Below are 26,943 nucleotides of genomic sequence, written 5' to 3' on the forward strand. Positions count from 1 at the left end.
GAGGCTGAGGTGTAAATAAATATGACCTATGTCATTAATACGGAGAAAAAAGTGTACTATCACAAAAATGCATATTAAGTACTCAATACAGAAATGAATGCGTTGTCTACTGTCAGCTAAATCTCAGGACTTTATAACACAGTTTCAAAGGCCTCATGACTGAACACACCATCATGAGCCGCCTAGTTCACTTGTTCACTGCCAAAGCCAGATGAGTACAGTCAAAATAAGTAATACAGGACCAACACTGAGCCATGACAGCGCACTGCAAACCATGTTGAATGTGTGTGTGTTTTTTTAGCCCTAGATCTAGAATGCAAGGATCTGTCAGAATAAGTTGCATTGATTACCAGTCCTACCAAAACAACATCCCTTCCTCTGCTGAAATACAATGGGCATGTATTTTTTCCATCAGATTCTCTCTGTCTTCAGTGCTGTTGCAGCCTTTTGGTTGGTATTCTGAGCCTTCCTGCAGTTCAGAGTGCAGTTCTCTTTCTTATTCAAAGCTCAGTGAATCAGGCGTGTGCCAGCTCTCTCTGACAGCTGCCTTTGGGTCAGCACACAGAATTCAATACTTGTTTACCCATTTGCAAAGACCTGTACATTGGCAGTCAGATTAACCTTAAATATCATTCACTATTCACAGTCCAGATGTAATCAGCTGGAAAGCTGAGTATATTTGTCCGGGAATGAGGTTTTGGAGGATGATTTCAGGGCCCTTGCAGGAGGTGGCTGACCATTTGGAATTCAATTGCAGGACACGTGCACAAAGAGCCACCAATAGAATTCTCAGCTTAAGCTTCCCTTCTTCCCCCTGATAGTCGCATTCCTATTTGATTAAGAAAGTGAGGTAAGAAACAGAAAAGTAGGCTGAAAGGCATGTTGTCTTATGGAAGGCCTTCCATTTGTTCAGACCCACTATTACCTGTAACAGTAATAACTTGTATTTGCCCACAGTCTGCACTGAAGAGTATTTCATACATACATACCTCTATAAAGCTATTTTATAGAATCTTTACAAGCAGCATGTGTATGGAAAGAATTCACAAGCTCTGGAATATGTCACAGATTAATTTGTTAAAGCAACATTTGTATAGCTATATGTAACTTCAGATCTCCATTTCTATTCTCACTAATACCGATAGAGTTGCAGTGGCACAAGGAAGGATTAGCTTAATTCCTGGCTTTATTGACGATGCTAATATAATTATTTTATTAAGAACATTATTATTTTAGCTTAGTTTTGACTGCTCTAAGAGTTATATGTACCAGCAAAAATAAGAGAATGAAACTGTGGAGTAAAGCCTCTGGCTCAGTTTAACAGTGACAGCTTCATCTGAGTTTAAGCCACTTTCTGTAGGATTCAAATCTAAGCCAAGCTCTGTGGCTATGTAGGATTTCTTTTTATGAATTTGGTATCAATTTGTCATTTGCAGCAGTCCTGTAAGTCTAGATGATTTAAGGTTCATTCACTGTGAGAACTGACCATCTGCTCTCAATAACTGAATTCACTTCCAGTATTAACAAACCATTTCTGTGTTCTTGCATGTCTCTACAATGCCTCAAGCAACTGTTCTTTCTTTAAATGGTAAAGTCAGGGCAGCTGTGGGATTCACAAGACATTGGTGCTTGTCTCTTGTTGCACTTCTGGCAGCAAACCGCAAAGTGCAAATAACCTTTCTAACTGCCTAATAACTGCAAGCCTATTAAGTGTGACTTTTGTGACACCAGACAAAAAACAGAAGATTAGATTAAAGGGTATGTGAACACCTGTAGCTGCTCTCAGGGCTGCCCATTAAGTGGAGTATGTTAGAAGTTAGTATGAGATAACAGTTTTGCTTCTCCTTGAGTGTCAGTCAAGAAGCTTTGTGATGCCCAGCAGTTTGGGCTGGAAACAGAGAGGGGCATCTGTCTCCAACAATCCCTCTGCTGCACTTCAGAGCTTATCACCAGTTCCTTGAAAAGGTGGGATGCAAAAGACAAAATCTCCATCCATGCTGAGCTGTCCAAGTTGTATATTTAGGTGCAAACTACTTCATCCCTGTTTTTTATGCAAAACAGCTGTCTGAGGAAAAGAAGTTTCACTTCATGCATAATACCTTAATATTTTGAGGTATCTACATGCAAACCAGAAGAGACTTAAATTCACAGTCCCCAAATCTTTAATCTATACATTCTCTCTCTATATATATATATATTATATATTAATAGAATGCTTGACCACAAGGTTGCCAAATACATGAGGACTTCTTCAAAGAAGTGAAATAAGTGAACATTTTCACTAAGGCCATTGGTTTTCATTGGGCTGCCTTGAAATTTCATTTTAGGAATAGTGTGACATAGTTTTGTTGTTTAATGATCTATTGAAAAAGCATGGAAAACACCATAGAGTTTTCAGAAGACACAAAAGTATTAAATTAGTCCAGACAGCAGAAGATAAAGGGACTTAAATGGGCCATAATTAAGCTGGGTTTGTGAACAGCACAGTGGCAGGTGAAACTCAGTGCTGCTGTAAGCAGGGCAATCAATAACTGCAAAGAATAATCTGATCTACATTGACCCTTTGTCAGTTCCTCGATAACCTGCAACAAATTATGTTTCCAAGAAGACATTTAACTCTGATTTTCAGTGCTGAGCTTTGTAGGAGCCATGTTCTTTTGCTTTCCATACTGAAGCCCTGTTTTGATACTTTCTCATGAGAGCACAGCTCTTCTGCAGCTGCTCTCATTTCCAATTTTTTGACATGTCTGCTGTGTCACTCACTCACTCAGGGTATGATGTGTCTCCCCCCAGTGTGCTGGTTCACTCTCTTGGCCAGAGGGTCCTGATCCATTCTCCTGTTTCCCTCCAGCCTGCCTTGTGATGACAGTCCTGCCTCTGTCCGAGCCTCCCACCTCCACTGTGCTGATCCAGTTGAGTCTCTTCTCCCCTCACATTTCTCTCACACCAACAGACATTTTCAGGTTTCTTCCCAGTATGTCAAGCCTTCTTCCCAGTGTTTCTGTCCACGGCTGTTTGTTGCTTTAGTTCTCCAGCAAATTCCCCTCGTTAAATCCCACTCACACTTGACATCCTTCTTGTTGACAGCTGCTGCCTGCCAGACTCTGATGCAGTTGTGAAGGATACTCAAAAGGAAGAATTGATTTTAAAAGGGGCCCGTTAAGTTTGACTACTCATTGTTTATGCTGGGCTTGTCATGAAGAAGCAGCCACCCGCCATTCAGCTGCCCCACACGCTTCTCCCTGGCCTGCTCCAGCAAGGCCTCAGTGAGTCGCCTGTTCCACATGAGAACAGTTCATTGCCCCCACAGGGCTGCCAGGGATGGGAAAGGTTTAGAGATTTTAATGCTCACAGGTTTTTTAGGTTTCAGTGCGTTTTCCATTTCTCATTTCCTTTTTATTCGGTTCTGGTAATCTGGGTCAGGAAAGACATAAGTGCTTCACGGCCTCTAGTGGGCAACAGCCAGAGCTGCAGGAGTTTCCAGCCAGTAAATAAATCTATGGAAAACTTCATTTTAGCCAGTGTACGATTTCTCTGGTTTCCTGTGCTACCAAGATGTACGAAAACACTCTCTTTGTGCAGTCTGTCTCTGCTTCCTGCCCTCAGCAACCCTGGGGCCTGTTGGCTGATTTCACCTAGGTTTGGTTGAAGTTGCTGAGGTCTGAAAAAGCTGTTCCTTGGAGTTTTATGGTGATAGACGTGCTTGAGTTGAGGATAAACTTCTGTCACTCTTTCTAGCACAAAGGTTGTTATTACGATGCATCTTCACAGTACAAGATGTTAAAATAACAGCATGGGAAAGAAGTTACACATACAAAAAAGTGCTGCTCAGAAAATCTCTGTGAATCAGGCTGGTTTGTTCATATGCTGCTGTAGGTCCTGACCCTTAATTATGTTTGATAATTTGGTTGATGGAGTCTCAAAGAACATGATGTCTCTTCCATGGCGCTGCCTGGGACTGGAGATGGAAAATGATTCAGGGTGCTGGTATTGCTCCTATAATTCATATCATACTGCTGTTTTCATCATTTATGAGTCTGTAGGGATGCTTCAAAAAACCCACAGTTCTTAATGTGTTTTTTCTGCTTTCTGCTTACTCATTCAGACTTCTCTAAAAGTAGTATTTAAAATATGACAAATACAAATGAAACTCATAGGTACTTCTATTCAAAGTTCATGCAAGCTGTTCCTATGTGATAAGAACACCAGCGTGCATATCCCTTTAACTGTGGATTTGTATGAGGTAAATCCTTTAAGATTTGTGAAACAAAGAAAAACTTTCCTGAAAAGTGGTTTTACATGACACTTCTTCTCTGTGTTTTTGCTTGGCTGTAATTAAGTGGAGAGAAGAAAACACAGCAGAACTATAGTAGACTTGCTTTGGGTTAATCCAAGAAAATAGGCAGTCCTTGGCATGACCAAGGGGAAAGCGTATTGCCTTCTTTGGCATCTGTATCACTTATTGTAGCATTTCATTTTCCCTTTAAGAACTCTTTTTCAAGTCAGATGTTGGATGCCTTGGTTTACTTAGAGCATCTGAAAATACTATTTAAACATTTTGAATGGTTTTATATTGAAGTTATAGTAAGATGATCTCCGAGTGTCCCTGAAGTGGTATCTTATTGTAAAGACTTATTTTTCATCTGTTGCAAGCACTTATAATGACAAAGTTAATGATAATGACTTTCCTGAGTTCATACTATGAATGCCAAGCCTGCAAAGAAATGACTCACAGTGAACCATGCAGCATTGTACTTAGGTGCATAGTGTCTTGAGAAGGATTTTTTCTGCCCTTTTTCCAAGAAAGGATGTTTGAGAACAAAACTGGAGTGTGGTCTTTTTGTGGCAGGATGTCTCTGTTGCCTTTTCCATGAGAGAACGACAAGGTTGTTGTAGGCTTTTGGTCCACAAAAATGTGTGGGGCTGTTAAAGGAGGTAATAGAATGCTATGAGTGGAATAGAATCTCATTGTCTCTGACTCTTCTGACAAATCCCTTCTTTCTGTCTTATCGTGTTTTGGCTCTTCATTTCTATAAGTAGTGTCTTCTGTTGGCTGCATCAGCTGTGATAGCCTCATATGTCCTAGTAGCTTCCAAGATAATACATGTAAGCAAGATTCCTCAAGCAAGTCTTGCTTTGCAGGAAGCAACGTTGGAAGAACACATTATTTTCTTTCCCCAAAGCTGCATAATGCACTGCCATTTGTTGTTGGACTTGTCTTTTTCCCCTCTGTAAGGCACTCCAAATGATATGGAAGACAACAATAACAGAAGTATGATTGGCAAAGTGTTTTGTGCATGTGTGTGCATTCATGCCAGTGATGGAAGAAAACAAATTTGTCAATAGCATAATTTACAGAAAAGCAAACTTTAGATCTTTGAGTTTCTGAAAGGTCATGGAGGCGACCTTTCATGCCTCAAGTATGTTGAATTTTGCTTAACAAGGGTGTTTTAAAAAAGAATGTTAAAAAAGAGTGATGCTGTGAAGTAATCACAAGCCGGATTCATTTGCTCTCTTCAATCAGTGTGAATATGGGAGAATCACAAACTCATTGGCACAGCTAGCATTGAGAATTTACATCCATTCTCATAAGTGCTTGTTCAAAATAAGCCTTTGATGTGTTGATTACAGCCTGTTAAGCTCCGAAGCAGTAGCTCAAATGAATTGTCATGTAAGCATTTTTTTTTCTGCTGATGTTTGTGAGGATTGAGGTAGGACAGTGTAGGAAAACTTTGCCTTTCTTTGTTGCTAAGATACAATCTTTACCTGTGATAAGTAACACTGTTTTTCAACAAATTAAAATCTCAAGAATATGCAGGATATTCTGCAGCAGGTGAGGTAAGTCTTGTAGACTTGTTTGGAGGTGGTTTTCTGCAGGAAGGATGCATACCCTATACAGCTATGGCTTCAGCACATTGGTAGAAATAGAAGAACGTTCTGGGACACTTGCTTTCTTTAATGCTGCCTTATTATAATTAATAAGATACTTGTAACAGGATGGCATCCTTGAGCAGAGTTCTACTTGTCTGTTTTCCTAAGTATGATTATGAATTTTTGCACAGAAATACAAGAGTTGAATTGCTGTAGGGTTTTTAAAGCCTGACATACTTCACTCAGTGCTTTTTCTACGAAGAGGCTTTCAGACCCTGGAAGCATTCTACAAATAATTAAAGCATTGCTGCATTTTGATGGTGCACCTCTGCTTCAGAAATATACTTTGGTCAGATCTTAATAAAATTCTAAACAGAAGCGTGTAAATGTTGAGATGCTGCTGTCTTACTGCATCTGCCTTGATACCTCAAGCTCAACAAGGCCAAGCACTGGAATATGTTGCCCAGGGACGTGGTGGAGTCACTGTACTTGAAATTGTTCAAGAAATGTTTAGATGTTGTATTGAGGGACACGGTTTAGTGGGAAATATTGGTGATAGGTGGACAGTTGAACTGTATGATCTTTGAGGTCTTTTACAGCCTGCTCAGATGTTTCAGATGCTATGATTCTATAATTCCGTATCTTTTAAGCGGTTTCAGATCCTGTGTGGTCAGAAACAGATTGGAATTATAGTAGTCTTATCAGATAAATTACTTGAAAAAGTCATAGATCTAGCATTGAGATTTTGTGATGGAAAGTCTGTATTTAGGGCTGTAGCGCAGTCAAGTATGTTATGACAGCTCCTGTAAGGTATGGAAGAAATTTCACCCTGGGCTGCGATCATACCTGATTTCATAGATGTAGGCATTCAAGCTAGAGCAGCGTTTGGAATGAGGCCCTTGAAGTGTTTAGCAGTACAGGATGTTTTCTGGGTGATTTACTGCTCTCCAAGTCAACTGTAGTCTAGCACTTGGCTGGGTATTTAGGGAACGCTCTGTTTCCATAGGTATTGGTGCTTAAAACCATTAAGTGTTCCACAGTTCTTTTACAAGAGCGGTAATTACATCCTGTCGGCAGAAATTTCTTCTGCTGTTTAATTTGGAAACCATATTCTTTTCTTCCAGCCTTTTATTGTTGTACGGCACTGCTGCAACATACCAGTAGCGGCTACATTTTCTGCCCATGATGACAGCACTCTGACCCTATCAGGATGATGTCTCTCAGGATGACGTTTCAGATGCTAGTTTGCTTGTGACTCAAGTCATTTTAAGCTGTGCTTGACTTCAGAAATTGGACTTTTCCTTGCAGTAGCAGAAATAACTGTTGTAGTTCTTGTTTCGCTGCAGGAGAGATCCTGAGTCAGCCGCTGAGCACACTGGGTCTTGAGACAAATGCTGATGCTGAACTTTTCTCTCTTACTTTGTCCTTTTCAAGCCTTTTATGTACAGAAGGACATTAGCACTCCAGATGATTATTGTCTGTTAGTGATGTTTTTAATTACTTATTTTCAGGACATTTTGCTGAGAACAAGATTTTTTTTTCCTCCCCCGAAGCAATCCAGTGATTCACAATTTAATATAAACTTTTGTAAAAAGTTTGACTCATGCAACAATTCCAAGAATTTTTATTTCTGACCTCTTTGAAGCATTTGGTTGAACAACTCAAATATTTTGCCTTTGCTGTGCTTGAACTGAACCTCATATTAAAGTGGGTTCATATTCTAAGTGCAGTAAGTAATGTTTTGTGGCCCCTGGGTTTTTTCACAGACGTGTTGTCCCACAGGCTCGTGTTATCAGGAGCAGATGTTGGGGTGTAGTACAGGGCAGTAGTGTTGGTCCTTGGGAAGGGAAATGCGAGGGCACAGGGCTCGCTGGAGTGTTTTATATTACTAGATGGGAGTCAGGGTGGGATTTATCCCCCATTTTGACCCAAACCAAGCTGCTTTTGGCTCAACTCTGAGAGGTGCCTGTTTGCAGACTGGCAGGTGGGTTGTTGAACAGCCATTTGGTGGTGTGATGAGCAAATAAGGGAGATGCTGCTGGACTTCTGTATGTAAGACTCAACGTGTAGAGTTCTGAGTTGAAAAACATTTACGTTGGCTATTAAAGGGGACACATGGCACAGAGATATGCCATGTAAACTACAAAGATTTTCCAGCAGGAGAAAGACACTGAAAAGCTACAAGAGTACAAAGTACAAATGAGGTAGATCTGCCTGAAAAATGAATTAGGTAATACATATTTTGATCCTGTAAAGAATGTATTTTGTATAAAAATGCACAAGCATATGGCTTTCTCATCAAGGGGAGATGGTACAACTGTCCTATTTTACATAAGCACTGAAATCGTAAATCTATGACAAATGGCTCAGGAACCCTTTGAAAAAAAAATGTCAGTCTTGGCTAAGAGCATGAAAACTGCCTATGACAGGTTTTCACACCCAATGTATTATCACTGCAATTTTCCAATCACTTTTTTCTTTTGATTTTGCCTTGAAATACCTATTTTGATGCAGAGCTTCAAATGCAATAACCTAGATACTGTTTTTCCTTTCCCCTGGCTCCCTGTCTTTTCTTCCTCAATGTGTATCATTGTTATCTATGGATATACTCTCTCATATCTGTAGCTTTTCAGAATTTCATAATCTTCAGGAAAAAAATATATGTGTTTGTAGGAGAAACTTGAACTCTGATCGACATATTTTTTATTTCATTTGAAAGCAAAATGTTCCTGGGTTCAGGATTTCAGAGACCAGTTGTAAATGGAAGACGTTTTGCAAGAGCCACAGGCAAGAGACGGTGTTCTCTGATGTTGGGATTAAGACTAGTGCAGAAGGGAGAGGCGTCTTTGACTGCTCAAGGCCACACCTCTAGACCTTAGATGGAATCATAGAATCATAGAATGGCTTGGGTTGGAAGGGACCTCAAGGATCATCAAGCTTCAATTCTCCTGCCTCAGGCAGGGCCACCAGCCTACACATTTAATACCAGACCATGGGTGTCACACCTTTAGGCTGGCCAGGCCTGTGCTGAGTGAAAAGGAATTGTCTTGGGCTGCATATAAAATATATAATATAGTTCGTGCATATTAGTAACAAAACTTATTTTTTAATTTATGATTAAAGCATAAAAAAGAGAGAGGAAACAAACAAACAAACAAACACATTAAGTCATGTCTTTTAATGTTATCAAATAAACCATTTTTTCATTGTCGTATTTTTTTGCAGTACCCCTAACAAAAACAGCAATATCTATCATATCTAAAGGATTGATACCTTCATGTATCACCAAAACATAAGGTCTGAAAATAACAACTTTACTCTGCAATTGCTTTTCTAATAGATTTTCCTGTTTCTTCAGTGTGCCTGGCTGTATCCTGTTGAGACACACTGGTTTTAGAAAAAACGTGTATTAATCAAGATAAAGCACATGCATTCCAAACGCTGCTTAATAAACTCAGCATCAGTAGATGGTTTGGATATTTTTTCCATCACATTTGCTACCACATAACTAGCTTTTATAAGCCAGTTTGTAACTTTAAATATATGTCCATTGTTGATATGACAGACTTTTTCCTCTATTTTATCTTTACAACATTTTCTTTGAAATACATAGAATTTGGCAGCATATTTTAGCATATGATGTCTTTTCAGTCATAATCTTGGAAAACTGACATGATTCCCTTGGAAATTAAGCACAGAGCCATTTTATTTGTCTGGACACAAAAATACTCATTTGTCCATGTTTTTGTCGAACCCTTTATGCATGATTTTTCTTTTTTTTCCTGTTCTGTTTTTTTTCAAGACAACATTACTATTTCTCTGAAAGAGTTGTCAGTTGCTGGAATGGGCTGCCCAGGGAGGTGGTGGAGTCAACGACCCTGGTGGTGTTCAAGGAACATTTAGACATTGTGTTGAGGGACATGGTTCAGTGAGAACTAGTGATGATAGATGGATGGTTGGACTGGATGGTATTGTAGATCTTTTCCAGCCTTGGTGACTCTATGATTCTGTGTTTAGGTGGGTACTTTTCATTGCAGGGGAGTTGGACTAGATGACCTTTAATGGTCCCTTCCAACTCTAAGGACTCTGTGATTCTGTGACTGAGGGGAACAGGCTGACAATAGGGCAAAGAGGAGCACTGGCTGCCTATGTCCTCTGAGGGCAGCCTGGCTGGCAGCTGCAGGGTGGTTATCAGCTGCGTGGCGGTGTTATTATGGGACAGCAGCAGGAAATACCTGCTGTAGTCTGGGAGGCTGGCAATTGAGAGCGGTGAAGAACAAAGGCCTACACATGCTTGCAGATTAGAGGCTAATGGCAAGTCAGTCACTAATGGAGCCTAACAAGGCAGCCCCACCACTGGCCTTACCACCAGTTCATTTCCACAGGAGGCCATGAGCCCCAGCTGCAGCACAGCACTCAGTTCCCTTTCCCCAGGACCCAGTGCTGTTCAGCTCATATTGGTGCATTTGGAAAAGCTATTAGAAGGGAAACAGCTCATTGAAGGAGACTAGAGCAGTGACTGTGTTTCAGTCTCCTGTCCATGGGTAGAGGCCACTCTCCCAGCCTGGAGCTGTAGGGTGAACCCCAAAGATGGATACAAGCCTTTGAGCTGGAGGGCAGTGCTGGCTGGGGAACAAGGTGTGAGCTCAACCCTGAAGATCTTTCAGCTCAGAATGGGTTTCTCAATTACCTGAAAAGCAAAGCAGGGAGGAGATATCTGTTAGGAGCTGAGCAAGCTGGCACAAGGTGAGTCCTAGTCTCCTTGAAGGCTGAGCTTGGTCACCCTTCCAGCAGTGTCCTAGTACCACTTGTTTCTTCTCAGGAGGCTCATAATCCTTTTTACTGCATTATAAGTAAATACATCGTAAAGTCAGAGTGCCTTTGAACTATTAAAACTTTCCCACCTGACAGCCTTGAAGTAGAATGTTCAGTGCATTAAATGTACTCAGCTTCCAAGAGTAATCCAGGGACAAGCAGGCATAGCTGCCCTCATTGCTCTGAGAAAACAGATCTTTTCTCTTTACAAATTGCCTAGAAAGAAAATGGCAAATAATGTATTCCTCCTCCTTCCTTCCAGTGAAGTTGTAGGGATCTGAAGCTGTCTGTGAACTTGGGGATTCAGAAGGGCAAGAAGGCCAAAGGACTTGGTCTTGAGATCTCCTGAGGTCCTTTTCCAACCTCATTTACCCCAGGGCCCTGTGATTTCAGGATTCAGCTTTCTAAAAACAAATCAGGGCAGATTTTCACCGGAGCTGTGGAGCTCTGTGGTTGCTCCTTCTGCTTAATTTTATCATAGGAACTATGATATTATCTATCGACCACCAAACTGTCTGAAACCAAACCCTGTAGCATGTTTTTTTCATGTTATTCAGGTGATGGTCTGTGTTCCATGAGCATTATTCCAGGCAGCAGACAAGACGCTCTCTAAGTGTCCAGTCCTTGGAGGACACTCATTCTGGGTTTATACAGTGCATGTTGCTCAAGACTTTAATCATCTCTTATAGTATTTGCTAGAGATTCAAAATTCTGTTGTTATTCAAATGGCTATGTACTCCTGATTGGTCTCATTTATGGATTTTCAAGTACATTTTAAAGGTCAAACAAGTAATTTTAATCAGTCCTGTGTGTTCTGATAACTGATAAGTATTGAATGTACAGCAGCACGTGGAAAGCAAGATGAATTATGTTTGCCCTTACATATTTGTATCAGGCACAGGGATTGGTGCTTTTCCCTGCTCCTTTCACACTCCATCATCACGCTACTGACAAATCTGAGCCGCAGCTGCTTGGATGAAGGCCCAGGACCCACGTCGTGTGGCTGCTAATTAAGAGAGCAGTAGCTACATCAGAGCCATGCTGCCCTCAGCTAAGAGCACTGTTGACTACTTAATCTGCATGGCTTTCTTTTAGGATTCCTAGCTATTAACTGGAAATCTGTCTGTTGCAATTGTTCCTACGTTCTTATGTGGAGGTTATAGAGAGCTTTCAGATTACAAGTGGCCATCCTCAGTGACTGTCTGCAAAAATTTTTATCAAAGAAGTTGAACGTATTTTCCTATTTCCACAAATTGCTGTCACAGCCTGGGAGCATGTTTTGAACGCAAATGCTGTACTGTCAGCCTCTGCAATGAGAACTGAAGGATTAACTGCATCTCTTAATGGGAGCGGTGGTACACACAGGGATGGGAGGCAAGGCTGATCAGCATGGGATGGACACTGAATAGATGAGACTGTTCAGCATAGAAAAAAAGAGGATTATATGGGTTATGATAGAAGCCTGTGATGTCATCTATCATGTGGAAAAACAGAACTTGTAAGAACTGTGGGGCATGTAATGAACTGGTTAGTGAGTAGGTGTAAGTAGGCAGAAGTACTTTTTCTGTGCTTTTCCACTATATTTTTAGAACATGCAACAAATGGGCACAGTCAGCTTCAATAAGGGCTGGATTCATTCATAGAACATCAGAAACAGAGAATCACAGAATTGTAGGGGTTGGAAGGGAGCTCTAGAGATCATCATGTCCAACCCCCCTGCCAAAGCAGGTTCCCTACACCATGGACACATGGGTCTGCCATGAGTATTGAGCACTGTAGTCCAGCTTCAGCATCTGTCTGGTGAAATCCATCCATCCCTGACTGCTGGAAGCAGAGACATAGCTGGGGGAAAGCCCCTCCTGGCACACTGTTATGCACTTTTCTGTACACTGGTGTGCAAATGGGACTGAAGGGCTCCTTCTTCACATATGAGACTGCCATCCTCAGATCATCTAGCCATGGGCAATGGTCAGGAGACCCTGAGTGCCACAGGGTCATAGTAGTTGTTGTTGGGAGACTTTTCATCTTCAATTGGGGGACAGAGAGAATTTCAGACCCATCCAGCCAGGGTGCGGCTCTCACTCCAGAAAGAGCTGAGAGCTCCTGGGTTTTGCAGCCCATTCAGACTGGATCCAGATCTGCCCAGTAATTTTTAATTTCCACAGCACAGTTTCTTAAGAAGATCTGGAGGGTGGAGGATTAAAACAATTTGCAGTTTACAGAAGCAGCTTTGTTTTGCTCTGCTCATGGGAACAAAGTTCGCGGTGCTATTTTTATGGTACCACCTTGCTTTTATACTCTACGCTTTGTTAAACATGATAATGAGTTCAGTGCTGTGTAGAGCATTCAGTGCCGTGCAGAAAATAAAAGTATTTCCTGCTCACACTTCAAAAGAGCTGGTGTGGTAAAAGCTCTTTCAAGCTAAGGGCTGCTAGCCTAAACAGTGTGTATTCGGGGTAAGCCTGTCAAAAGCCCTATACTGTAAATGTAAATTTATCTTTGTAAGAATGACAAGCTCCTGTTCAAAGCAAAACATTATATGAAACAGTTCACCGAGGCAGTGTGCTTTACTATATTTCCCCCTCTGAAACAGAGAGGAGTTTTGTGTTACATTAATCAGCTTCTGAGCCCTGAAGGTCACAATTATCTGGCCACTATTTTTCAGTATTAGTGATTTTTGTACATGATTAACTTTCATGTGTGCATCATTAAGATGAAGAATTGTTTTTGAAGTTTCAAATAGAGCAGCAGGTCTTAGCTGTAGTATTTGCCATACTTGCTCAGCCGCTATTAAAAGGGATGATTTATAGAAAATCCAGCTGTGAGTTTTCGTTTCTTCAAGAGTGGGAGGCGGGACTAGAAGCCAACCTAAAACCAAGCAGAGCATTGATCAGAGTAGAAATGATGTAGAGCACAGCTCCACAGACAACAGCTAAGCCTGGTGGAAGTATTAGCTGGCAGAGATAAGGAGGCGGAAGCAGCGCTCAGTGACAGAGGAGCCATCTGTCAGAAACTGGGAATCACATTTCAAGAAACCAGAAAATGAAGTACAGAAGAAAGTGATTTTGGTTCAAAGGTGCAGTGAAGCCTAAGGATATCTATCTGCAGACAGTAAGTTTCTACACTCTGGCAGTAATATTTGATACAGCAGCTAGTGGTGTTTAGAAGGGCTTTTCAGCTTTGAAATCACATTTGAGAGTGTCCTTTATAAAATAGCTTTTGCTTAAAGTTCTTGTTTATTTTTAAGATGTAAATAAGCTTATCTGTTCGAGGTGGCTTGTTTAAAAACTCGTAAACTAACTTTAAAACTGCTGGTGTCCATCAGTCGAGAGGCTGCTATTATTTAATAAGATCATCTCCTCTCGAGGATAAGATTTGTTCCTCACCTTTCTGAAAAATATCGTAGAGGAAAGACTGCTTTGGCCCCAGTTGTGAGGTGAAGAAGGGTAGGCAGGAGTATTCTTTCTGGAAAGGAGAAAGGAGTTCCCACCCAAATAGATCTGAACTAACTGGAACTGCGGCATATAAACACCCTGGGGCTATATTCTCCCCCTGCTTACGCTGATGTAAGGCAAGTTTAAGTCTACTGCAGTTAATAAAATTACTTGTGATTTAATTAAGGATAGAATTTGCTCGCACATTTCTTAATGATGAAAAAGCCCCATGGTTCTTTCCAAAGTGCATTTAGTGTTAACAGATTATTAAGGAGTTGCTTTAAAATACTTTTATTATAAATGAATTGTAAACTCACATTGTGATGCATCTTTTTCATGTGTTTGTATCCTTCATTGAAACAAGCACCAAAGCCAGCACGAGATTGTAAGCAATCCTGTTATTTTTTTGCTAGCAAGTTCTCAGATAAGGTTTGCACTGCTCGTTGTTTCACGTTCTTTTCATTCAGTGGCTGTTTTTGGGGTGATATGGTTTAATCCCAAAGGGTCTGTAAGGCTCCAGTTGGAAGTGAGAAGACAGTGTTAGTTGTAGCAGATAGCATGAAAGTCCTGTGCGAGACCCCAGGCTGCGCTTTTAGCAGTGAAGCAGTCGTCTTGCAAACTGTACTGAAATAAATACTCCTGTTGCAGTGATTTCAGTGTGCTGGTTGCTCCATACTAGAAGCAGAAGCTTTGGCTGTTGTCTGAGGGGGAAAAAGAAAAGAAAAAAAAAGAAAGGAAAAAAAAAACCCCGCTCACTATTATGGCCCAATATGGATGACAAAACACTGTAGCATGTGTGGGAAAATGGCTGCGGTCCAATGTCTGGAACCGTTTATCTTCTGGTAGAGTCTGGAAGATGACTGTTTTATGTATTTTACAGAAATCCCTGCTGATTGATTTCATTTACTTTAGGGGGAGGGGGCATGGTGACTGATGGTGGGGACAACTGGAAGAAAAAAAAGAGCGCGTGGATTCTTTGCATTATCCTGACATCCTGTTCTGGTTAGGGCTGCTGGCACCTTTAAAGGAGACTGGACCATTGTGGACACCCCCATACTTCACACTGCTGTTTTTTCTTCTGTTCACAGTTAGAGTTTTGCTTCTTGTTTCTGGGTCTCAGTGAGTGAAAAGTTGCAGGCTGTGCTTACCACCATCCCCTCCACTGGCGTTGCCTTTCTCCTGACAGCATTGGGTACATTGGGGAGTTCCTTGCAAAAGAGGAATGGGCAGAACTTCATACATGTCTCTGTAGTCTGACAGTTGTCTGTCCAACAGTGGGCAGTGTCATTGAAGATGGAGGAAAGAATCTTTGAGCAAAACTGAAGATTTCCTGTCAGTGGGGAAATGTTTGTTTTCAGCATTCAGGGCTCGCTGAAGAAGCTCATCCTACTTTGGCACATGACTTCTGTACACTAGGATTATGACACAGTTTGTTGTTAAAATAAGCACAGATTTTCTTTTTTTTCCTCTTTTTTTTTTTTTTTTTTTTTTAAATTAAGAGGTAAAACTGAAGTATGCTGTACAGTTTTGTCTTTACCTCATTGCTGTTTTTCTGTGTGATCTGTCTGCCTGTCAGCCAAGGTGTTTGCCTTCAACTCAATTAGTCACACATCATGGCGTGACAGTCACTGTGCTTCTTATTTGCCAGGCATATCTACAGACACTCACTTTCACATTGCAAGAAATTCAGTGTTTTAGTATAAAGAAAAAAGACAGGGAGGTAGCATTTACTGGTCAGTACACTGCTTCTGTGTTGAAGAGAAACAAAAAGTGGAAGGAAAACAGATTTTTCAGTTGACAATATGACTTATGCTTTGGCAGGGGGGTTGGACTCGATGATCTCTAGGGGTCCCTTCCAGTGCCTACAATTCTGTGATCCTGTGATTCTGTGATGACTTCATTTTACACTCAGCAACTCTTCACAGGGCCTTCTACTGATGGCTACAGTGCTATGTCTGCTGCAGGGTCACACGGCAGAGCTGGAGAAAAGCAATGATACTGTCTCCATCCCATCACATCAAGTTTCCCATACATACCACTCAGTACAATCACAACGTTCTTCACTGACAGAGAAGAAAGAAAGAAGGAAAAAATTCATATCTCACCCCAAGAGCTAAGGAAGCTTCACTTATAGATGAAATGTTTTCATCTTTTTCATCATCCATGTTTTCAGGTCCAGAGAAGGGCAACGAGACTCGTTAAGGGCTTGGAGAATCAGCCCTACGAGGAGAGGCTGAGAAATATGGGGCTGTTTAGTCTGGGGAAAAGGAGGCTGAGAGGAGACCTTATCACCCTCTTCCAGTACCTGAGAGGTGCTTACAGTGAGAGTGGGGCAGGTCTCTTCTCACTAGTGACAAGTGACAGGATGAGGAGAAATGGCCTCAAGTTGCGCCAGGGCAAGTTTAGGTTGGATATTAGGAAGAACTTCTTTACAGAAAGGGTAGTTAGGTACTGGAATAGGCTGACTGGGAAGGTGGTTGAATCGCCATCCCTGGTTGTGTTTAAGAGCCGTTTGGATGTGGTACTTAGGGATATGATTTAGTGGAGGGTTTTTAGAGTTAGGGTTCTGGTTAGGCTGCGGTTTGACTTGATGATCTTCAGGGTCTTTTCCAACCTGGGTAATTCTGTGATTCTATGATTCTATGATCTGATTGATAGGAATCATTAATCTCTGTGCTTACACAGTGTCCCAGGAATACACCCAGCATCATCTTCCCTCTAGACACTTGTCTTGTGTTGATGTCTTATGAAGTTTTTCAGCATGGTCATCAGGCAGTCTTGAGGTGTGCTCATTTGCCATGTGTGTTTGTTTGGGATGTGCTTACAGATATCAGACTTCTCTTAACTGCTCACATGTGGACCTCTGATTTGTAAGTTTACAGGAATTTAGGTTCATCTTAACCTTTTCTACTTTGTTTTTGTTTGTTGGATTTTTTTTCAACCACTACACCATAGAATCATGGAATGATTTGGGTTGCAAGAGATACATTTTGGTTGTACTTTTACAGAATGTCTTTTTATTTCAAGGCCAGGTTGGATGGGGCCCTGGGCAATCTGATCTAGTAATTGTGGAAGTCTGGTGGCCCTGCCAGGCAGGGGGGTTGGAACTTCACGATCCTTGAGGTCCCTTCCAACCCAGGTCATTCTGTGATTCTGTGATTCTGTGATTCTATGATTCTATGATTAGAAGCCTCCCAGAGGGCTAGACACTTTTGGTCTTGATCAAATGCATTTGATTCTTTCCTGGTTTTGATAGATCTAATCAAGGGAGTCGGTTGTTGAGTGGTTGATAGCTTGAGTTTGGGGTGAAGCTACCAGTCCTTTTCTTTTTGGTGTGCTCATGAGCTGCCCTATGACAGAGCAAATCTGGTGCTCCTGTGACTTCTTCAGATCTGCCATTATCATAGAGTCCCCAAGGGTGAGCACCTTCTTCAATGAGAAGACTCTTACTGAGTTAGTGCTAGAAAACAGATCCAGTATAAGCATGTGGTATATTGTTAATAAAACCCTATTAGATCTCTCTTTTCTCTCTAAGCTCATTAGCTAAGACGCTCAATTTTATCTACTCACTTCCTGTTCTAGAGAAGCTGCATCTGACATGAACTTATATCTTTCTTACTTCCATCATGAATTTGTCAGAAGGAAAAAAAAGCACATGCAAACTTATTTTCTCATCAATTAGGACTGCATTTGCCAAGTAGTTCAGAGCCAGTTTGGAGACTGACAGCCCTTGTCCCTTCCTCTTTTGTAGAGGTTTGTAGAGCTGTAAATCACAGTACGTGTTTAGGCCCAGCCACATCTGCTACTGCCCCTATGATCTTTGGACTTCGATTAGTCAGCTCATTAAGCTTCTTCCTTGCCTAGAAGCGTCCTTCATGTGTCTTCTGGAAAGGTGCCTTCCTGAGTAGGCTGCTTACATTGTCATTGAACCCTATGTCATTGAACCCTATCCCACTTTTTGATAAATTTCATCCTTTGTGCTTTGCAATATATCACAAGCATAGGACAGGTTGTAGAACTACAGCTGTCTCATGTTTTCTTATCAGATGAAGCCAACATATTGTTAAAAAAAAAATCAGGTTGTTTTTTTGTTTGGTTTTTTTGTTTGTTCATTTGTTTTTTAAGGGGAGCTCTTCACGCTACAGGACATTATAAAATATTTCTCTGAATGTCTGTGCAGGACATATGGCAACAGAAAGGCTGCTATGCACCAAATGAGGTTGGAGCATGAGCCAACTGGAGGTGATGCATAAGTGATTTACGTATTCATACATATCTATCTCTAACCTAGAATCACAGATTTTTGCTGTCCCATAAAAATGATGGCTTCGTGTGACCCTTGAAAGCCTTCAGCATTAAGTGGCATTAAGTTGATGGCTTCTTTTTTTGTGCCTTCAGTGAAAAAATATGTATAAATCAAGAAGGATTTCCTTGAAATGTACTCATAATCCTCATGAGCAAAACTCCCACCCAAATCTAGTGATCAAACATGGCTTCTTGAACTCAGCAGAAAGGTCACATCATGAAAAACATGGTGGTATAACAGTCAGGCCACCCAGACAATTGTTTTTGGCTAGGACATTGCTTTAATTAAGTGACTGTAAAGTTAAAATAATAAGAGGATTCTTATTTAATCAGATAAAAGGCAGGGGAGCCTACATTCAACTCCGTTTCCATCCATGAGCACATCCAGATGATCTAAGATCAGTTGCTGTTTGAAGAACATTTTTGCATGGAGGGACAGACAGGATGGGCTGAGGTTGAGGTCTGAATGTTCTGGGGTTTGTGTATTTAAATCAAATCCTTAGCATTGTTTTGTTCCTTAATTACCTCTGGTTTGTTGATTTATTGATGCCTTTGAAAGTAAGTAGACTCTGTAAAGCATAATTATACTGCGTCACGTAAAAGCTTCTATTGAATCTGTGTACATTATGCACAAAAGGAAAGGATTTACTGAGGGGACTTCAGTGGAGATGATCTTATACATCAAGGTTAGAACAGAAGTAACTGTCATTTAAAGCTGCAGTTAAGTAACTTACTTGCAAATGACACTGAAAGTCGTGAAAGCATTGGTTAGGGTTGTCTGAGTTCTTGAAATCTGCCTGAACAGCCAACGGTTTGGGCAGAAGGTGAATGGGAACCTGAAGTCTGTGGCTGGGACAACTTTAAGGAGTACTGCTGGGAGGAACAAAGCCTGAATTTACTGTTCTGCCTTCCATATTAGGGTGGCTTGGTTTGAAGGAATGGTTTAGTGAGCATGGTGGCGATGGGCTGATGGTTGGACTAGATTACCTTAGTGGTCTTTTCCAACTTGAATGATTTTATGATTCTGTGACTTCAGGGAAAGAAATGGATTACTGTATGCTTTAACATTTTAGCAGGCTCTGAACAGGGCTGAATTGCGAATTTCAGTCTTTTGCCAGCCATGACTGTAAATGAAACAAAAATCCCATCGTTGTCACACCTGGTTTAGTTTTTGGGAAACTTCTGGAGATTCTACCTTGGCTTGCATTGATCGGTGGTTACTGAGCATCCCATGCCTCCACATGGCCACCTCGACTTTGCTAGAGCTTCAATGGATACCCCAGTTTCTCCAGTGGACACTGTCCTCATGGTTTCCAACAGCTGCCCTTCTACTGCCGTTAGCTGCTGAGGACCCCAGAAAGCAGCTCTACTTGTTTTATCTAGCAGAATAGAGGGCTCTTCCTTCTCTCTCTATCTCCTGTGTCCCAGCAGGGATACATAGAGTGGGAAAATGGCCACCTCTTGTTGGAGATGAGGGATGTAGCAAATTGTCTGGGAGATATTTTTTACTAACAGAGGTACATCCTTCCACCAGTGGCCAGTGACTAATTTAGGCAGTCCTGTTATCCTGATTTGGTTCATAGGGTCATGTCCATAGATGACCAGGAGCCATTGGGATATACAGGCACAACAGTGTGGACCTCTCTTGTGTTTCTGAGGCAATGAATTCAAAATATAGATGCATATTAATATTTAGTGCTTTGTACATTAAATTTCCATGGACCTGTAGAAACATGTCTAATTTATACATCCAAAGTAACAGAAGGGGTAATCACACATAATAGCCTTTTCATCACTTAACTCAGCGAGGAATGAAGACACTGTTTTGTTTGGACTGTAATTGCTTATACATACCTGAAAATGCCATCCCGTATTCCCAGTTCTTTGTGAAAACACCACAAGTTTGCCGTTACAAGAGCATTTCAGGCAACTGCATAATGAGTTAACTTCACTTTTAAACCAAACTGGAGATTAGGAGTCTGTCTCACATCTCACTGAGATATCTTCACTGCAGTTTTTCAGTGACTTTATATGATAAACTGAACTAGTTCGTTTTAAAAATGTGTTTAAAAATTGTTATTCAGAAAATGGAATCTTGAAATCCCAGTGCTGGTAACAAGCATTCAGGCAGACTTTTAAGACAGCAGTGAAATGCCGCCATGGTTTATATTATTTATTTTCATTACTTTCATATAGTCCACCTGAGCTTCAAGACTGAATTCAATAGACAGCTATAGCTCTGTCTTAATTCTTCAACCATGCTTTTGATGGCATCCGAGTGAGGAAAGTATCTGCCAGCTCCATGTGGCTGAGCATAGAGATGGGTGAAACGTGCAGTAATTTAGAGAGCCACAAGGTCAGAGCCTAAGAGTAAAGAGTATTGTCAATGGTTTTTGCATCCAAGGACAAAAAATTGTGAACACTGCTTGAAATTCTGGACTTTGTTTAGGTAGAACAGAAGAAGCTGTGTGTATACCAAAAACCTACATTTGTGCTGAGAGGCTCTGGTAGGTAGGTTTGAATTAAACTCCTGAACAATTCACATTAAATACAAATTCAGAGATTAGAAGGGGGCTGGATGGTATCACCTGTAGTCATCCCCCATAGCATCTCACTCCGTGATGCATTCCGCTCAGCCCAGCAGGATTAAAGCGATTATTGAATAAGGCAGCAGAGTTAAGCCTCCAGGTTAAACATTGATAGGAGAGGAATTGTAAGTCTTGTGCAAAAAAAAATCCCTTGTTAATTTACAGTCCTCGCACTGAGAATTCGTCCTTTGAGATCTGCATAATGGAATACATATAGAATCTTCCAACTCGAGCTTTTTAATATTGACATTGCTCAAGACTGATATTCTAACACTTTGGTAGAGATTTTTCCCCTTCCAGTTTTCATTGTTTTAAGTCACTTTAGTAGAGAGGATTAATTTTCATTGAAAGCAATTTTTCCCAACATTTCCTTGTTTCCAGTAAGAAAAGAACAAGAACAAAGGCTACCAAACAAAATACAACTTGTCTAAAATCTCATAAAAGCTCTTACACAAGAATTTATCAAGCCTGGGAAAATATGTGCTCTTTTGTGAAAACATATTTTTCCTTGAAGTCACTGCAAGATTGCAGAAGTTCACATAACATATTGGTATGTGTATGTGTTTATGTAAGACGGACCTCTGTATTTCACTTTCTGATGTCAGCGTTCCCTTGACAACTGTATTTTATTGATTAATAGAATGTATATAATTTGTTTCTAGCTACATCATCCTACAAATTCATTTTCTTTGGGAGAAATGTTTACGTTTTCTTATGCCCTGAATAAAATTATTCTTCTGATATGAGAAATATTCTTTGGGTCCTTCTGGAGGTGTTTCTGTGGCTGTACACAAAATCCAACAAAGTTTGTCAGAAACACTCTTATAAAGGAAGATGTTAAATTCTATATTATCTGCTGATATGTGTATTTCTTACTAAAATTCTTTTACCATATCTTAGAGTCTTACTTGTAGCTTCACTGATGAAGCAATTGGAGATTCTGTCCATATAAATCCACTTATTTGTGCATTTCACCCAGAGATTTCAAATTCCCATTAGTAACACTTAATGGAATCTCTATGAACAAGTTATTATTATGGAATTAATTTACATCTAGATAAGCTGAGAAGTGGAAAGTTTCAAAGGTAGCTTCTGATCATAGTAAATCTGACGTGGTACAGAGAATAGCTCTTGAAAAGCCAGAAACTTTCACTGTTCTAATCCATTTTAGGTTTTTCAGGTCAAATAGTTTCTTGCTAATGACAGTAGCATTTAAAGAACCCTTCGTCCCATCACAAGTCTTACGTTTTTATGTGAAGTTATGATTTTGACCTGAAGGCCTTTCATCTTCATGTAAAAGGGGCACAAGTGAGTGCCACAAGCAGTAGGAAACAGGGTAGGAAGGAGGAATACTATGTTCAAGTTCAGATGGTGCTGTTGCCTGTTTGAGACATCTACATCATTAGTTATATCAAATATCCTCTTACGTTGGGTTTTGCCCTTTTCCTCCCATGTTTATTTGTTTTGTGGTTCATAATTAGCACAGCAGTTGAGAGCAGCCAGGGTTCCCAGATGGGATCAGACAAAGGAGCAACAGGGAAAGAACTGGGAAGACTGAGAAAAAGGGGGAGGAGAAATACAAGTTGTGGATGATAAAGTAATGGAGGTTTAGTCAGATGTTGATGTAAAAGCCGTCTTATTAATGTAGAGCTGAAAGTGTAGCCATTCCTACAATCCTAATATTAACAATTTATGAATTATAACAGTGACTGTACCGTATATGACACACAGAGTGTAAATGATGGGAATGGGTTGTCAACACACATAGGAAAACAAGTCTGAAAATCTCTAGCACTTTCTTTAAATGTAATAGTTCCTGACAATTAAATATCCCGTTGGTTACTATCCAAATATTTATCTTCGGTTAAATTGCAAGAAGTCTGCAGTCAGAGAAAACCCACGCTCTTCTGTTCTATGTCTTAAAGATTAAATTATGTTCTACCTTTGAAAAAAACTCTCTGGTTTCTGGTTCTCTTCTGCCTTATTTTTGTGGATAACTTTGAGAAAAAGAAAGGGAAGAGAGGCTGCCATTGATGGCAAGCAGGGACAAAGGCGCTATTACTAGACTGTGGTTTTGAAAGCTGTTTACCGCACTAAGAAACCATAATGTCAAATCATGTTTTTAATCTTACGGATTAAAATGTTCAACAACAGGCCTTCCTAGCAACAAGGCTCCACCTAACACAGAGCCTCATTTTCTTGCAGGGATCCTGCAGTTTTACGTGAATTTTCTGGGCCAATCTTTGGCAGCAACAGCACTAATTTATTCCAGATGAAAGTCAGGCACAATATAATTTAGCAATACCATGGTATTTGTCTGAAAAATCCAAAAACACTGGCATTTGCTAGAGAGTCATTGTGTCTTGTGGAAAACCCGATCCATTTAATTCAAGCACTTGGGTACATGGTGTTAAACAAGTGATCTGAACTACTTGATGTAGCTGCTTAAAGGCAGTCCAGGGAGACAGATATTTACTTGCTGAAGACCTACAGAGGGAGACCCATTAGTAATGTCCATCCATCCACCCACTCTAGGATGATTCAGCATGCCTCAGATAAGTAAATACCTCTTCCACTGGGAATATAGAGGAACAATAGGAAATAAATACTGGCATCTCCATGCAGTTGGGATCCACTTAGTCATTTGAAGATGGATGTAACTTCTCTTCCTCTTGCATAATAACTCAAGAATTGGAGCACTCACCGTGGAAGGAGGAGGTCCTGGGCTCTGTTCTTGAGTAGGCTGAGCTCACATCTCATTTAAGACAGAGGAACTTAGTTCCTGCCTTCTCAGGATGACCACTCGTAAGTCTCCATGCTTTTATTTCTTATTCTTTCATTCTGTGTCTGTCTGTCAAGACTGTAAACTCTGTAAGGCACCAGTCCATTTGTCACTGAATGTCTGAGCAGTACTGAATTCTCTAAGGCTCTGGTTTGGGCTGAGGTTTGTAGTGAAATATAAGTATTAGCAACAATTGTTTGTATTTCTCTCTTCACATCACAGAATAAGAAAAAAGAAAAAGAAAGGGAAGAATTTGTTCTGATAGATGCATTGTTTGTTTTTTACTAGTATTGGTAGAAGATGGTCTGTGACAGCCTTTGGTTATGACACAGTTTGTGAAACCTGGATGAGTCTCTGGTGCAATTAAACTTGGTGTGTATTTGTGGTATAGCTGGCTGCTCATTGATTTTCTATAGGCATGATTATTTCTTCATTTTTGTTTGCCTCTTCTAGAGACATCCATGCCTGAGTTTAATACAGCTGGGAAATACGGCACCACAGCGCCAGAGTCTTGCAACTCTCTTAGGAACCTCCTTGGATCTGCTAAAGTATATAATGCAGGAAAGAGAAAGGCTGCAGAGTTCCTGCTTTGTGTAACTGCCCCTTGGCATCTTCTCTTTGAGTTTCTTTAGAGGGACAGAGAGCATGGGAGGGAGCCATGAGGACAATGTCCCGCCTTATGCAGTCACTCCTGCAACACCGCCAAGGAATGCACTAGTGATGTTTTCCCTCTGTGAGTCATTGCAGAGCTGCCAAAAGCTGGAAGAGCCCACTACCCAGTGATGAGTAGTGGTTGACCTTTATTCCCAAGATAGAGCTAAATGAATTGCTTTCTGAACACTGGCATCAATGCAGCCTGGTTCCCTGTGGATTTAGATTCCTTCTCCACACCTCACTGAATCCAGAGCTCTTACTGGAAAGCAAGTAGAAATTAAAAGCATTACGTGGAAATCAGTATGTGAATCTGTATGATATATATACTATGGAGGCAGAAAAGGTGCACAATTGTAGGTTTGCTGTAAAAACTTTAAAGTTATGATATTCACAAGAACTGTTGAGAAACTCATCATAGGGAAAATATGGGACCCACCCCGTCAATTCATTTCAAATGTATTTCAGCCCAGCAAATGGATAGCCTGTGATGAATTTGGTGAGTTTATCAAGTTTAGTAGCTAACTGTGCAGTGTACAGACAGCTAAAGTTATATTACTGCATTGCTCCAATGAAGTGACAGTTATTTTTACTATCTTCTACTTTGGCACCTTTAGAAGTATTATTGACTATACCTAACTTTTATGAAATAATATTCAAAAGAGAAACAAACTTGCTTTTACATCTCAAACTATATTAAAATGAGAAGGAGTTTTAGAAGTGTTGAATTCTTCTTCTGCATCTCCCCATCCCCTGTTTTAAAGATACCATGGCTTATATATGTCTTATTCTTCACATTAAAAAAAATGAAAGTAAAGATCTGCTTTGAATGAGAAGAATTTTTTTCCCTTGGCCTGGAGTTCAGCTATGCAGGAGCAATTCAGCTACTGGCAGTTCATGAAGGGCATCCAGAGATGCTAGCTACTCTTAAAAACTGATTTACATCTTGATGAATTTGATATTATTAACTGTTCACCAGAAGTCACAAAAATGAAATAAGTACACTACTGTCCCCAAAATGTTTAGCATATGGAACCCACAAATGTGTTGATAATGTAGAATTTACCCTTTACTTTCAGATCTCTAACCACTTTCTCCTCAAGCTGTTCTGATATTTTTTATCTGTTTATTTTTACATAATCGTTTCTCTGTTTGTCTTAGTCTGCATAATCATCTCTTGGCCTATGGTAATCCATCATGGTCTATCAATTTGATAGATTTTCACTGTCTGCTTGGCTTTGGATCGTCTTATGCTGCTGCTATGTCTGAAAACGGGAGCTAGGAGAGTAGTGGACAAAGACTGGCTTCAGCCTGGCAGGATCTATTTCCCCAGTTCACCCAGTACTCAGTGTACAGGTACAATCGAAAGAATAAATCTCTACTTGAAAAGGTTGACCCAAAATCTCTGAGAAGAGCAGAGCACTCTGATAAACATCACTGCCCAAAGGCTCTCAGCATTAATCTGAAAGCCCCCCAATACTCATCTCCCAGGCTGACAGAGAATGGCACCCCTAAATGGAAGGAGCTCACTATTAAACAAGCAGTGTCAAGGTTATTTTTTTTCCAAAAATTGATAGAAGTTGAACTCTGATTTTGAAAATTTAACTTCTCTGAGCATGGATAAGAATGTAAGAGATTGCTAAGTGGTAGAATGGTGACCCATAAAGAAATACAGGTCAGTGGGGACTTCAACAGATATGTTAAAAATAAATGAAAACAGTGTATGTTTCCATCAGGTCATAAAAAATACTTTCTAGAGGAAGTCTCTCATAACCTAAAGACAGGAGATTTTAAAAACTAATGGCCTGAGCCAGAATGTTCCTTGAATCAAAGTATCTTCAGATCAGGCATATTCAATATAAGCACAAATGTGAATACCTTTGATGTCTCTTCCCCTTAGCCCTTTTGTCTGTATAAAGGGACTACCTAGAATTCTCTTCAAGCACCTTTTTTCTTTGCTTGCAGGTATATGTTTTCTTATTTGAATCAGTGTGTCATCTTTAGGCGGTGATTAAAGAGATGAAGAGACTTGGTGGTCTCAAGGTAGCACAGTCTAATCGGGGATGAATTATTTGCTCTCAATAGTTAAGAATTTTAGTACAAATATCCAAAACAGAGAAAGGGAGAAGTGCTTGTAAGATAGTTGCAGTCCACTCCTGTAATCTTATGTAGCATAGATGGTTGAAATCACCATCTGAAAGAAGAGTGGCAGTAAGAGGAGGCAGCGATGATATTAGGGAGATAATTCTCAGAAGTAAGAATTCTGTTTGGAGAACACTTCTTAGAATGAGATTCTTACTACGATGGATGTAGGATTTTAGGAAAAACGTGAAGATTGTTACTATTATTTTTTTTTTTTCCTAAATCTACACTGGCATATTAGATAAATTGCTGTACCCTATCATATTAAATAAATAGTCTGTAACGAGAAATCCCTAAACTATGAAAGCATGCACCTCTGATTTGCCCAGCAGTATGTTGGATATCTCCTAGCCTG

The 26,943-nt window shown here is 40.4% G+C and overlaps 1 protein-coding gene across 6 annotated transcripts in view; it reads left to right on the top strand.

The window, feature by feature from the left end:
* Nucleotides 1–26,943, top strand: part of STARD13 (StAR related lipid transfer domain containing 13) — a 271,061-nt gene that overhangs the window by 181,565 nt on the left and 62,553 nt on the right. The window contains exon 1 of one of the 6 annotated variants that reach the window (XM_015852039.3): nt 13,579–13,797. The exons of 4 other annotated variants lie outside the window; for them this stretch is intronic. Coding sequence is in view for 1 of the 2 variants with exons in the window: in XM_015852038.3 (XP_015707524.2) it covers nt 23,809–23,818 (10 nt within the window). In the remaining variant the exon portion in view is untranslated. Of the gene's footprint in view, nt 1–13,578; nt 13,798–23,684; nt 23,819–26,943 lie in introns of those variants that run through there. One more of the 6 variants, XM_015852038.3, reaches the window with a different exon arrangement.

The sequence above is a fragment of the Coturnix japonica genome, chromosome 1 (genome assembly GCF_054131305.1).
Source record: "Coturnix japonica strain WE chromosome 1, WE-NBRP24, whole genome shotgun sequence".
NCBI classification, from domain to species: Eukaryota; Metazoa; Chordata; class Aves; order Galliformes; family Phasianidae; genus Coturnix; species Coturnix japonica.